The sequence below is a fragment of the Moschus berezovskii genome, chromosome 22 (assembly GCF_049115385.1).
Source record: "Moschus berezovskii isolate FMDL1 chromosome 22, NW_MosBer_1.0, whole genome shotgun sequence".
Classification (NCBI taxonomy): domain Eukaryota; kingdom Metazoa; phylum Chordata; class Mammalia; order Artiodactyla; family Moschidae; genus Moschus; species Moschus berezovskii.
The window spans coordinates 11,255,685-11,270,163 of record NC_142481.1 but is presented as its reverse complement, the minus strand read 5'-3'; the positions used below and the strand labels follow the sequence as shown (position 1 = coordinate 11,270,163).

The following is a 14,479-nucleotide window of genomic DNA, read 5'->3' as shown; positions in this document are numbered from 1 at the left end:
GGTAGTCGCTGCCCTGGGTGCGTCTTCTCGCTCCCACAAAGGAGGAAACGACTCAGAGAAGGGAAGTGCCTGGTCAAGGTCACCCAGCGAGGAAGTGGGAGTCTGGAATCGAACCCACGTCCTGGCGACCCCAAGGGCCTCAGGGAACTGCCTCCCTGGGGAGGTGGGGTCGGGGGCAGAGGAAGAGGCTGAGAAGCAGGCAGCGCTCAAGAGACAGACACACGGAAAAGGATGCTCAGAGACGATGGAGACAGAGACAGCGAGAACAGAGAGAGACACAGAGATAGAGAGACATCCATCCAGACCCGCGAGTCAGGGGCAGAGATACAGAGATAGAGACCTACAGCCAGAAAGACACACACACACACAGATAGAGACCTACAGCCAGAAAGACACACACACACACACACACAGATAGAGACCTACAGCCAGAAAGACACACACACAAATAGAGACCTACAGCCAGAAAGACACACACACACAGCCTGGGGAGATACAGAGATAGAGACCTACAGCCAGAAAGACACACACACACACAGATAGAGACCTACAGCCAGAAAGACACACACACACAGAGATAGAGACCTACAGCCAGAAAGACACACACACACACAGATAGAGACCTACAGCCAGAAAGACACACACACACAGATAGAGACCTACAGCCAGAAAGACACACACAAACAGATAGAGACCTACAGCCAGAAAGACACACACACACAGATAGAGACCTACAGCCAGAAAGACGCACACACACACATATAGAGACCTACAGCCAGAAAGACACACACACACAGAGATAGAGACCTACAGCCAGAAAGACACACACACACACACACACACACACACACACACACACACACGACAGCCTGAGGCCCGCAGCCGCAGGGGTGGGGACCCCGCAACCCCGCGACCCCGCCTCCTTCCCGCCCCCCGCCCCCCGCCGAGGCCCAGCCGCCCCGGGCGCCGCGGGGCCGGGAGGGGGTGGGCGCGGGGCGCGGCGCGGGCGGGGCGATCGGCGGGCGGCACCGCGGGACGGCGGGAGCTGCGGCGGGTCCAGGAAACCCCTGGGGCGGACGGGTGGCCCCGGGGGGGCCGGGGGCGGGGAGGCGGGCGGCCGGCACCGCCCGGGCCGACAAAAGTCCCTTCAGTTCAGCCGGCGGCAGGGGAAGTCCCGGCGCTCGGCGCAACCACCCTCCCGTGCCGCCGAGCCCAGCCGCGCTCCGGCCGCCCGCTCGGCCGCCGTCCCCGGCGGCCCCATGCCCCGATGCCCCGCGGGGACCATGGACGAGGGGCCCGTGGACCTGCGCACCCGGCCCAAGGCCACCGGACCCCCGGGCGCCGCGCTGCCGCTCCGCAAGCGCCCTCTGCGCGCGCCCTCCCCGGAGCCCGCCGCCCCGCGCGGCGCTGCGGGCCCCGTCGTCCCCCCGGATCCCCTCCGCGGTGGCTCCGACACACCCGCCGTGCCCGCGCCCCCTCACGGCCTGGCGCGGCCAGAGGCAATTTACTACCAGGGTGAGTGGCTTCCGCGGGTCATGGCCGGGTGTGGGACAGGCAGTGCAGAGGGTCACCACCCGAGTCAGGCGGCAGAGCTCCGACCTTAACACAGGGGGGCCTCGGGGAGCCAAGGGACAGAAGCCAAGGTCCTAAGGATACAGAGAGGAGGTTCCTGGGGAGTTGCAGGAAGAACCTGGGGTTCCAGGGGTGCAGATATGGGAGCTTCAGGGAGCCAGCACCTTGGGACACAGATACCAGATCTCTAGGAAGCTGGGTGTCCTAAGTTCTGAGATCTGAGACCCACCTATAGGGAGCCAGGAGGCAGTGCCCAGCAGTCCAGATGTCGGGTCTCAGGGAGTCAAGTCCCAGGAACACAGAATTATAAACGCTTAAGAACCTAGAAATATAGGGTTATAAGGAATCAGCAGGTGGACCCAAGAAGCTGGGGGTTTGGGGATCCTTGAACTTTATGTGGGGTCAAAGGGAGTGAGGGGAACAGAGGCGGGGGTTCTAAGGAGACATATTAAGGATCCCCATTTGTCAAAATCTCAGGAACCCAGATGTCAGGAGAAGATGGGAACAGAGTGGGAGTACTGGGCACCCCAATATCTGGGATCACAAAACCCAAGGAAACCGATCCCAATACCAGGGGTCCTAAGGGTCAGCAGGACAGAGACCTGGGGCTCTGAGCAGCCACTCCTGTGTGCTTGCAAGTGATCAGTGTCTCCTGGTGTCGTGAGGTCAGGAGGCCTTAGGGGCGATTTGGGGACTGAGGATTCTAAGAACTGGGGGGCAGGATTATGGTGTTCTGGGCCTCAAGGATTTAGGGCCAGGGAGGATTTGGGTGTCTCTGGGCAGAAGGTGTAAGGGCACCAAGGCCTGGTATTGAACATACAAGGACCAGGAAACTTGGGGTTTCAGGAATGGAGCCCCCCAGGACCAGATGACAGAGAACAGGCACTATTCTTCCCATCCTGTCTCCATCCCTGATATCCAGGAGGGGGCAGCCTCTCCCACAGCTGTGCCCACGTCACAATCTCCGAGTGACCCCCAGAGCTGCAGAGACCCTAGGCCTTGGGCCTCCAGAACTTTGCTCGGTTTCTGCATCTTTCATCCCCTCAGGGTACAGCTTCAAGCCCTCCATCAGGAGGCCTGTCACTGCCTTCTCCCCTTTCCCATTCTCCCATGAAAACCTGAGCCTCAGTTTTTCCCATCTGAGTGATGGGTAGATGTAGATTTGCCAGCTACCTCGGTGCCTTCCAGCAGTTTGATCTATGCCGGATTCTGGCACTACTCCCTCTCCCCAAACTCTGTACACCTGGTGCTCTATCCACCCTTACCTTCCTCAGCCACAAATTCACTCAGCAAACTGGCCCTGAGGTCCCCATGCTGGGCGATAGTGCAGAATCTTTGCCTAGTAGAAGATGAGGGGTCAGACAGAAGTAAAGATAAGTGACAATGTCCAGGGCTGGGGAGGGGAGCTGCAGGATCGCAGAGGAGGGACGTGGTAGAGGAGTTTGTCTTGGGCCTTGAGGGCTCAGGAGGAGATGCAAAAGGGACCAAGAGAAAAGGGCAGGTGACACAAGAGCGAAGGCCTGGAGCTGGGGGGCAGGTTGATGATCTGTGGGCTTGGCCTCACACATGTCCTTTCTCTTCCCAGGACCTTTACTGTCCCTGTACCCCAGCCCGACCATGGCCGCCCCCTTTCCTCTGCTGAACTTGCCTACACCTCTGTACCCCATGGTGTGCTCCATGGAACACCCCCTGTCAGCAGACATCGCCATGGCCACGCGAGCTGATGAGGATGGAGATACGTGAGTGACAGTCCCCCGTTCATGGAGGGGAGTAGAAGGGTGGGGAGGCCAACCCTCCACCCACCTCACCCACCCATTGCAACACAGGGGCACTCAGCCCGAGCTTTCAAGTTACCTGCACTGAGTTAGAATCCTGTATCCCCTGTCTATGTGACTTTGAGGAAGCCCCTTTCCCTCTCTGAGCCTCAGTTTCCTCTTCTGAAAAATGGACACTCTGAGAACCCTTACCTCCCAGGACTGTTTTTGAAGCAGTGGGCTTTAAAGATTTCAGCAAAAGCCAAAAATGAGAAAGACATTTTACAGATTGACTTATTATATGAATTATACATGTTAAGCTCTTTGCACAGAGCCTTGTAGATTGAAAGTGCTCAATCTGTATTAATTAATGTTATTATCATTATTACCTTTTGATAAGCACACACACACTTATATAAACTCGAAATAAAAATTGCACAGAAACAATAGCACTCATGCTTACGACATGGGAGCTACTTTGGGGTTTTTCTATTCTAGTCATGTCGCTGTTTCCTGGTCATAGCCCACTAAATTAATTTGACAATTCTTTAAGTTGATTTCACAAATCTCATGGTTTTATCATCTACTGTTTGAAGGACAGGCTTCTGAGCTGCATGAAGCCACTGAGAAATCCTGCATGGGAGCATTTAGCCCAGGCCTAGCACTCAAAAAACTCTTGACCACCATGGTTATGGTAATTCTACCAACCTCGGATGGAGTCTCAGCTGGTCACTTTCTCACACCTCTCTACCTCAGTTTCCCCCTGTACAAACAAGAACCACAAAATGAAGGTCTCCATGAGGCAGAAAAGAAATTATTTCAATAAAGCAATTATCTAGGACTCTGGAAACCACAGGGGGAGATGCAAGGAAAGTGGGGGGTCTCCACCACTGGCCCCTGGGTGACTTCACATCCCCAAGCCTCAGTTTCCCTATCTGGAAATCAGGCCTCATGATCACAATGGGGATTCAATGCAGTGAAGTACAGGACTTACAGTGCATAGAACAGGGCTGGGCACACAGTCGGTGCTCAGTACATGGGAGTGGATTTTGTTGGAACAGAGCTCCCAGGGTGGTTGTGGACTATCCTTGCAAACCCAAGCAGGACGAAGTGTCTGAGTTATAAATGTATCTTTATATATATGTGTATATAAAGATATATATATTTATACACAAAGGCCTCGGTAAAACTAGTTCCCGCCGCCTCTGGGTACCTGTGGGGTCATCTGTGAAATAGATTCAATTTGTCTCTGTCCCCAGGGGTGGTTTGTTTGCAGCCTGTGAAAGCTGGGTGCAGAAGACGACCTGGCACACCAGTCTCCAGCCCCACGCCCCAGCCTCCCTCCCCGCCCTCCCCCCTCTCCCCCAAAGCAAACACTTCTGCCTCAGCTGCCCGGTGGGGGAAATCCCTTCCCGCAGAACTCGACCGCAGCCCAGCTGCTCTGCCTTCCCCACGTCAGCACCCGTCACTCACTCGCAGCCTCCCCCTCCTGGCGCTCCCTCTAACCTTAACCCCTTCCGCTGGGGCCGAGGCTTTACCGGAATGGGCAGCGGGCCGGGCGGGGGCGGGGGTGGGGGGACACGCTAGGTCTGGATCCCCAAAGGGGCAATGCTACGGTTGGGAGGCTGGACTTCGAGGTATTCAGGGCAGTAAGATCTCAGGGCATTTGCAATCACCCACCCACCCCCTCCCAAATGTCTGGCAGTGGGGAGCTGGGAAGTCTGAGTTTCCACGGGGGTCGGGGGGTGGGGACGCGTTCTGAGTCCCGGAGGGCAGAAGTTGGGGTACTACATGCCTTGACTGCTGAGCGGGTAAGGCGCGGGGCGGCAGGGCACCCGGGGGAGCCTAAAACTCGGCGCGATGGGGACAGTCCGTACCCACCAAGAGTTAGAGCATCGTATGCCAGGGTCGCAGGAGGATGCATGCCAGGATGTGGGGGACAGAGAGGCAGCCTGAGGTATGGAGTTCTAGCGGGGTCCCCTGGCTGGAGCAATTGGGGTCCTTTCTTACCCCCAAGGTAACTAGAGCGCTTTGGGTCGGGCTCCCCTCTCCGCCTCATTCGAGGATGGAAGTTGGGGTGCCGGGGTGGCCAGGGTAGATCCCCGAAGGGCCAGGCTTCCCTCCCCCGGGAGCAGGAAGCGGAGCCCCGCCCAGCAGACCTGTTACTGGAAGTCCGAGGGCTGGGCCGCCCCTCCCGTCCCCACTTCCTCCAGCCCCGCCCCACCCCCTGCGGCCCGCGCGTTTATGGGAACTCAGGCCTGGACGGTTTCTCTGAAATCATTTCTCCCTCTGCCCTCGCTTAACCCCGCCCGCCCCGAAGGGGACCCAGGCGGGGCGTCCTGAGAGATGCGGGGAGGGGACGGAGCCCTTTCCCCGGGTCCTCTGGTCCAGATCCGACCGCTTCCCCGAGATTTCTTTTTTAAATGTGGCTCTCCCGGTTCAGGATACGGGTTCAGCGTTTCACCTGCAGAATCTCTTCCTGGGAGCTGGGAGCTATTGTGGGCGATACCTTACCCGGGAGAAACCCGAGGCTGTAAAGGGCCACGTGACTTTGCCCACGCCTCAGGGCAAGAGAGATTTGCAACCCTGGCTCAGCCCCCGCAAAGCCCTCCGGGGAGGCAGAACTTCTCTGCCTCCAGCACCTAGGAGGTGGATTCTAGATGTCTATTCCGCCGTGGGGAGGACCGCCGTTCACCTCTCTTAGTCTGGCCCAGGTTTGGCAGCAAGCAGAGGCGGATGAGAAGGAAGTTGCCCCCAGTAAGTGGCCTTTAAAGAGAGGTTGTGGGGCCTGTGTAACTTCAGCCAGCCTTATGGACTCAGTGCCAGCGTCCCCCCACCCCCCGACAGTCACCCCAGATTGTCCTCAGCGCTGAATGGCTCTTCCAGCTTCAGGGGCCCTGAGAAGCTGGCAGGAGGTTTATTGGAAAGGGTTCTCCAGCTCAGTGCCCGTGGGGATGGAGAAAGCAGGACTGGGCAGAGGGAGAATTCGAGCTGCTCTGGAGTTTCAGCCGGGCCTCAGGGATCCCACAGGGAATATGGCAGCTGGAGCGGCCTTTCAGAGAGTTGGGACCAGAAGGCTGGGCCTTCTATGCCCACACGGACCAGTCAGCGGATGACATTGGGTGGTGTCTACCCACCCCCATGACCTGGGCAAGCAGCCCTTTTCAGCGGAGGGTAAATTCCCAAAGAGCCGAGATTTGACAACCTTCCCAGAAGCTGAGGAAATGGAGTCCTTCAGTCCTAAAGGGGGAATCTGGGTTGCGCAGTCCAGCCTCGCAAGCAACGACCCTCATCCGTTTGTGCCGCCTGTACCATCATCTCCCTTCTGGGCAAAACTTGCCCCATGTACCTACTCTTGGGTTGGAGGCTGAACGTGATCTCCAGTCACCACGATGGAGACCATCCAGTTCATCCCCTGCCCATTCCACAGATGAGAAAACTGATGAGCACATGGTCCCAGCTTCAAGTATGGTCAGGGATCCTTGAGAGGGCCTCGTCTATTCAGGGTGTCTGTGGTGCACTTTCTCAGCACCAACCACTGTCGTAGCACTGGAAAAATGCTTTACCTGGTGGAGTTGACATTCTATCGAGGGAGATTCAAACAGGAAACAAAGTGTAAGCTGTCAGGTGATGATGTGGAGGAAAATGAAGCCTGGGGGTGGTGGGGGAGCCGCTGCTGTATTATTTTAGCAGAGGCCCCAGTGAGGGGAGTTAGCCCCGAAGATATGGGTCTGGGGGAGATACTATTCCTGGCAGAGGGAACAGCCAGTGCGAAGGCCTAGGAGGCAAGCATGCTTGGTATGTTTGAGGAAGAGCAAGGAGGCTAGCGGCCAGAGTGAACAGAGATGACATCAAAAGGAATCGAAGAGGGACAGACAAGATCACCCCGGGCCTGTGGGCCATGGTGAGGGCTTTGAGAATTCTGTGCAGAAAAGGGGCATGATCTGACTCAGGTTCTAAAAGGGTCTCTCTAGCTGCTATGTGGGGGGCAGACAGCAGGGCAGTGTGCAAGTAGAGAGGCCAGTATAGAGGGGACACTCCAAGAGGGAGATGATGGTGCCTGAACCAGGATGGAGGGAACGGGGGTGGGAAGCGGTGGTTGGATACCGGCGGTGTTACTTCTAAAGAATCCTGCGCATTTTGGAGTTAGCACTGCTAAGCGCACAGGGGTGAGAGGTGACCACTCTCATGCCTGTGATTTTCCACCCCCAGGCCACTCCACATTGCTGTTGTGCAGGGCAATCTGCCAGCTGTACATCGTCTTATCAACCTCTTCCAGCATGGCGGCCGGGAACTGGATATCTACAACAACCTCCGGCAGGTGAGGCTGGGGACCTGAGTCCTAGGGGGACCTGAGTCCTAGGGGAAGAAGAGCTAGGGGCCCTGACGCTTGAATCTGAGGGAGGAGGTGCTCAGATTTCTGGTTCGGGCTACTGCTGGGGGTCAGGACTCAGAAGCGCTGAGGGAGGCAGAACTGGGTCGCAGGGCAGGAAACAGGAGTCCCTCACACTCTGTTACCAGACACCACTACACCTGGCCGTGATCACCACCTTGCCGTCTATGGTCCGGCTCCTGGTGATGGCCGGTGCCAGCCCCATGGCACTGGACCGCCACGGCCAGACGGCAGCCCACCTGGCGTGCGAGCACCGCAGCCCCGCCTGCCTGCGGGCCCTGCTGGACAGCGCGGCCGGGGGCACCATGGATCTGGAGGCCCGCAATTACGATGGTGAGCACCTACCCAGGCACTGGGTGGGGGCTGTCTGGTAGGACCTGGAGTCCTTCTGAGGCTGCAAAACCCCAGGCCTACGTTTAACTGACTCTCCCGCTCCTTCAGGGCTCACCGCCCTGCACGTGGCCGTCAACACTGAGTGCCAAGAAGCGGTGCTGCTCTTGTTGGAGCACGGCGCGGATATCGACGCGGTGGTGAGCGCGCTTGGGCCGGGGATGGGGTTGGATGGGGGTGCCTGGAGGAGCAGGGAGGGGCGAGGCCAACGGAGCGGGGCTCAAAGTACCTCAGGAAACAGATGCTGGACCCAGAGGTTGGGATGCGGGCCTCCAGCTGCTTGGGCAGAGCAAGGGGATGCTCAAAACCTTCCTTACTTGCCGCAGGACATTAAGAGCGGCCGCTCCCCACTCATCCACGCCGTGGAGAACAACAGCCTGAGCATGGTCCAGCTGCTGCTGCAGGTGGGTACGGCCCCTTTACGTTGCCTCTCGCCCACCCTCTCCTCTGAGCCTGACCGCCAGTCGCGCCATCCCTGCCACCGACCCCTCCTCCTTCTAGTTCTTGCACTTGTACTTGCTACGCTTCCAGCCCCGACCCTTCCTCCTAGGCCTCCATCCGCCAACCCTAGGACTTCACTCCTCCAGACTACAACCAGTCCTGGGTCATCTCGCATTCCTTCCTCTAAACCCCCAAAACGTTCCAGGCCCCGCCCAGCTAGAGTCTTGCTGACCCTTGTCTTCCGGCTTTGGCCCAGTCCCCGCGCTGTCCTTCCGCCCTGACTCGGTCCACGATCAGGCCCAGACCCTGGGACCCTTCCCTTCTCTGACCCCGCCCCCTTTGCTTTGGCCCGGGCTGCCGAGTCCAACGCCAATGGATTCGGTGCCGCCCCCGGACCCTCTTGGTCCCGCCCCTGTTTCCAGTTTCCACCCTTCTCTGACCGTCACCGGGTCTGGCCCCGCCCCAGCTTGTGGCCCCGCCCCTCCTGTTGGCCCCGCCCCCTGGGTCCTGCCCCCTTCCACCCTGGCGGTGGTCCTGACCCGCGCCTCTCCCCGCCCGCAGCACGGCGCCAACGTGAACGCGCAGATGTACTCCGGCAGCTCGGCGCTGCACTCGGCGTCCGGCCGCGGGCTCCTCCCGCTCGTGCGCACGCTGGTCCGCAGCGGCGCGGACAGCGGCCTCAAGAACTGCCACAACGACACGCCGCTCATGGTGGCGCGCAGCCGCCGGGTGAGTGCGCGCGCTGGTGGCGGCGGGGGTTGCAGGAGTTGCGGGAGTTGGGGGGGTGGGGACTGGATGGGGGGGTGTCTGTGCCCGAGCGCCAGTCTGCAGGGATGGGACAGATGAGTGGCACGTGTGTGCAAGGGATGCGGCAGTGTGCGTGTGCACGTAAGTGCCAGGGCGTGGAGGCGAGCCGGTGCAGCCTGACGCGTGGGTGTGAGTTCTAGGCAGAGGAGAGACTGAGGCCAGAAGAAAGGAAGTGACTTGCTCTCTTACACGTCCTGAGAGAGAGGCGATGCTCCCTGAGCTAGGAGACTCAGGAACCGGGAGAAATGGAGAGAGGCAGGGCTGTGTGGGCAGGGCTGGCCTGGAGGTGATCATGCAACGTCCGACAGGTCATCGACATCCTGAGAGGCAAGGCCACACGGCCTGCTCCAGCATCCCAGCCAGAGCCCTCCCCGGACCGGAGCCTCACCACCTCCCCTGAGAGCAGCAGCCGCCTCAGCTCCAATGGTGAGAAGCCAGCCCCCAACGCCAGCACCCCAGCTCCCAGAACCCAGGAGTCGGGACCCCCAGCCTCCTTCTCCTGGATCTAGCCTCTGGCCACCCTCACCCCCGCCTCTCTCTTCTCTTCCTACAGGTCTTCTGTCAGCATCACCACCCTCCTCGCCCTCCCAGTCTCCCCCCAAGGACCCTTCTGGATTCCCCATGGCTCCCCCCAGTTTCTTCCTTCCTCCCTCATCTCCGCCGACCTTCCTGCCCTATGCCGGGGTCCTCCGAGCCCCTGGCAGGCCGGTGCCCCCCTCCCCAGCTCCAGGAGGTAGCTGAGAGGAATGGGGGGGCAGATCTTGGACTCGTGAGGAGGGACCTCGCTACCCTGTGGGGTCAGCCCTCCTGGAAACTGTGAAGATCTCACTCTGCCCCCCCCCCAAGTCTTCTGGATCAGGATTTGCACAGAGGCACCTGTATTTACCCATAACCCCCCTCTTCTCAGCACGGATATTCCTCCATCTCAGCCCCGCACCCAACCCGGGACTCTTACCCCATTTTTCTCAGGCATCCTGGTCTCCCAGTCTTTCGTCTGGAACTGCCCCCAAACATTCATTTCCTTCTCCTCTCCCAGAGCTGGTGGAACCAAGGAACAGCTCTCCCTTCTGCACTCTACCCACTTCAGTGAGGAGGGAGAGATGGGCTGACACCGGGCACTGATATCCATGTAAATTATTAGGCATTTTGGTTGGATTTCTTTTGTAATAAACTATTTTTGTACCATATCCCTGGCTTTGCTGGGTCTCTTACATGAGGAGGTTGGGAGGAAGTGTGTGTGTGTGTGTGCACACGCACACACCTGGATGCCATATCCAGCTGACTCAATGTGAGTCTCAGACTGACAATGACAGGTGCGGGCGATGGCTGGGACTTCCAGGTGTTGTAAACATTGCATTGTTGTGTCACTGTGCCATTGTTTCTGGAGAGTGATGTGAAGTCTGATATCTTTCCAGAGGACCCTATTGGATTCCATAGTAACCTTGGGTGTGTGCATGTGTGTGTGTCTCTGAAGGGCTCTGCGGTTTGTGTGGTCCCTGCGGTACCACAGCTGACTGTTGACCTGTTGTAAACTGTTAATTCCAGTTGTCTCTGGGTCTCCATGCATGAGTGTTCCTAACACTGAGACCTGCAGTTATTGTGTGATTGTTTCTGTGTGACCACTTTGCTTCATGTGTCACATTTATTCAGTGGCTCCAGGGCCCCCCCACCAACATACGTACATATATATATACACACACACACACATATACATATGTGTGTATATACATATATGGGCTTCCCAGGTGGCGCTAGTGGTTAAAGAACCTGCCCTGCTGGTGCAGGGGCCATAAGAGACACAGGTTCGATCAGGAAGATCTGGAGGAGAGCATGGCAATCCACTCCAGTATTCTTGCTAGAGAATCCCATAGACAGAGGAGCCTGCTGGGTTATGATCCATAGGGTCACAGAGTTGGACACAATTGAAGCAACTTAGCACATGTACACACACACATATATACATATATGTATATAATTATACACACACACACATATACATAGGCCTCACTGTGGGGCATGTGGGATCCTAATTCCCCGACCAGGGATTGAAACTTCGCCCACTGCATTGGAAGGCAGATTCTTAACCACTGGCTCCCCAACCCTGGGAAGTCCCCAGATATATTTTTGACTCTGTGGACACCTTTCTTATGTATCAGTCAGAGTTTGCATCATTCCCTGTAACAAAGCACCACAAATTCAGTCCTTTAAAACAGCACAACTTCATCCTCCTACAGTTCTAGAGATCTGCAGTCCAAAATCAGCCTCACCAAGTCAAAGTGCCAGGAGAGCTGCTTCCCTCTGGAAGCCAGAGAGAAGAATCTGTCCCCTTGCATTATCCAGCCCCCAGAGGCTGCCTGCATTCCCTGGCTCATGGCCCATTCCTTGTATCACAGCAATTTCTGTCTTCCAATTGCACATTGACTCTGATCTCCTGTCTCCCTCTTATGAGGTCCCTCTGATTCCCCGGGGTCCACCCAGACAATCCAGGATAATCTCCCTTCTCGAGACCATTAACTTCCTCATATCTGCCAAATCCTTTTTGCCATATAAAGGAAGAGTCACAGATTTCCAGGGGTTAGGATGTGGATATCATTGACAGTCTTTATTCAGCCAACTCCTTGGCTTCAGTCAGAGAAACAACATTACTAGCAAAAGGTATATGGATAAGAGTTTCGTTAAAGGGATTTGCTTGGGGACTTCCTTGGTGGTCCAGTGGTTATGACTCTGCACTCCTAATGCAGGGGGCCTGGGTTCAATCCTTGGTCAGGGAACTAGATCCCACAGTCCACAACTAAGAGTTTGCATGCTACAGCTAAAGATCCCACATGCTGCAGCCAAAGAAAAGTGAAAGAAAGAAATTAAAGTCGCTCAGTCGTGTCTGACTCTTTGCGACGCTGTGGACTGTAGCCTACCAGGCTTCTCCGTCCATGGGATTCTCCAGGCAAGAATATTGGAGTGGGTTACCATTTCCTTCTCCAGGGCATCTTCCCGACCCAGGGATCAAACCCGGGTCTCCCACATTGGAGGCAGACACTTTAACCTCTGAGCCACCAGGGAAGCCCAAATAAGCTAACATATAAATAATAAATAAACAAATGTATTCTCTAACAGTTCTGGAGGCCAGAAGTTCAAAATCAAGGTGTCAATAGGCCACACTCCCTCCAAAGCCTCTTAGAGAGAATCCATCCTTGTCTCTTCCAGCTTCCAGTGGCAGCTGACATTCCTTGGCTTGTGGCCGCATCACTCCCATCTCAACCTCCCTCTTCATGTGGCCTCCTTCTCTGTGTCTTTGTGTCTTCTTTTCTGTCTCTTATAAAGACCATTTTCATTGGGCTTAGGACCCCCCCAGACCCTATCCAGCATGATCTAATTCTTGACATCGTAACCTGAAGTGCATCTGCAAAGACCTTTTTCCCAAATAAGATCACATTCACAATTTCTGGGGCGTTCGGACTGTTTCCTTGTGGGAGGCCACCATTCAACGCAGGGCTTCTCAGGTCGTGCTAGTGGTAAAGAATCTGCCTGCCAATGCGGGAGATGCAGAAAATTCCCCTGGAGAAGGAAATGGCAACCCACTCCAGTATTCTTGCCTGGAGAATCCCAGGGACAGAGAAGCCTGACAGGCTGCAGTCCATGGGGCTGCAAAGAGACACAACTGAGCACATGCATGCATATGCACGGCTGAACCCACTACATAGAGTGACTTTGGGGCGCTGTAAGCATCTGCGTGTGAGAACTTCCCTTGTGATAATCCCACCACATGAGCAAGGTCATGTGCAACGACCGGTCTCTCCAGCAGACAGTGAGCTCTGGAAGGGCAGTGTCCTCTTGCTGCCTGACCCACGGCAGCCAGCACACTGCCTGGCATGGAGCAGACCCCTGAGAAATGATGGTAGAATGTGCTACGGTGTCTGTTTCTTCATGGCTGTGTCTGATCCTTGTCTCACTGTGTGGCCAACATGGGGGCAAATATTCGCGGCAACGTATTGACCATGCTTGCTAAGTCACTTTGGTCACGTCTGACTCTTTGCGACCCCATGGACTGTAGCCCGCCAGGCTCCTCTGCCCATAGGATTCTCCAGGCAAGAATACTGGAGGGGGTTGCCATTCCCTCCTCCAGGGAATCTTTCCACCCGGGGATTGAACCCCTGTGTCTTATGTCTTATGCACTAGCAGGTGGGTTCTTGGGGCTTCCCTGGTGGCTCAGAGGTTAAAGCGTCTGCCTCCAATGCGGGAGACCCGGGTTCGATCCCTGGGTCGGGAAGATCCCCTGGAGAAGGAAACGGTAACCCACTCCAGTATTCTTGCCTGGAGAATCCCATGGACGGAGAAGCCTGGTAGGCTACAGTCCACGGGGTCGCATAGAGTCGGACACGACTGAGCGACGGAACGGAACGAGGTGGGTTCTTTACCTCGAGCACCACCTGGGAAGTCCTGCGTTGACCATAATGGTGCCCATATTCCAGATGGGAAAACTGAGACTCACAGAGAGCAACCTGCCTGCCCAAGGCCAGGTCTGCTACCTCCTAAACCCGCATTCATAGTCCCTGGGCCCTCTTGACTCACAGCAAGGTAGTGTGTGGTTGTGTCAATTGTTTTAAGTGTGTGCATGGGCACCTATGTGTGGAAAGGGTGTAGGAGAGCAGGTGCGTGTGATTGAGAGCACAGGCCCTGGAGTCAGAACTGGGTTCAAGTCCTGCCCTTCTGCTCCCTAGCTGTGTGACCTGGATTGGGTGACTTTCACAGCCCTGAGCCTCTATGTCCTCAACTGTAAAGTGGGAATAATGTCCACTTCTCAGGGTCAATGGGTTGATGATGGTTTGATGAGAGGAGAGGTACCAGCCCCTCATTGGCCTGGAATGTGTGCGTCAGGATCTCCTTGTATCTGTGGGTCCAGAGAGTGGGTGATGTGCCTCTTTGTGTGTGGGAAACTATCTCCGGGTTCAAAAGCTGAACCCAGCCCCTGACCTTGGCAAGCTACTTCTCTAAAACAAAGGATCTGGCTTCTCCACAGATGGAAATCCCCACTCAGCCTTCTGACCTTGGGACTGGGCACGTGTCCTTCCACACCCAGCCCCCTTCCCCTGTAGAAAGGCAGACTCCTAGGAGGTGGAGAGGAGGG

At 56.6% G+C, this 14,479-nt stretch overlaps 1 protein-coding gene and 1 non-coding gene across 2 annotated transcripts; both read left to right on the top strand.

The window, feature by feature from the left end:
• Nucleotides 1-1,088: 1,088 nt before the first annotated feature.
• On the top strand, nt 1,089-10,544 carry BCL3 (BCL3 transcription coactivator). Its single transcript, XM_055411915.2, has 9 exons — nt 1,089-1,515; nt 3,158-3,311; nt 7,539-7,647; nt 7,848-8,052; nt 8,161-8,249; nt 8,436-8,513; nt 9,112-9,279; nt 9,666-9,783; nt 9,911-10,544. The coding sequence occupies exons 1-9, from the start codon at nt 1,260-1,262 to the stop codon at nt 10,096-10,098; spliced, it is 1,365 nt and encodes a 454-aa protein (XP_055267890.2). The 5' UTR covers nt 1,089-1,259; the 3' UTR covers nt 10,099-10,544.
• A 1,511-nt stretch (nt 10,545-12,055) lies between these two features.
• TRNAR-CCU (transfer RNA arginine (anticodon CCU)) lies at nt 12,056-12,128 on the top strand. The gene has a single exon. It is a non-coding gene; the product is annotated as a tRNA-Arg (tRNA).
• The last annotated feature ends 2,351 nt before the right edge of the window (nt 12,129-14,479 follow it).

Bases quoted from the DNA above. Each gene is read 5' to 3' on its own strand.
- BCL3 (XM_055411915.2), top strand. From the start codon at position 1,260: ATGCCCCGATGCCCCGCGGGGACCATGGACGAGGGGCCCGTGGACCTG. The intron at 8,053-8,160 runs GTGAGCACCTAC...CCGCTCCTTCAG, and splicing joins GGAGGCCCGCAATTACGATG to GGCTCACCGCCCTGCACGTG. The intron at 9,280-9,665 runs GTGAGTGCGCGC...AACGTCCGACAG, and splicing joins TGGTGGCGCGCAGCCGCCGG to GTCATCGACATCCTGAGAGG.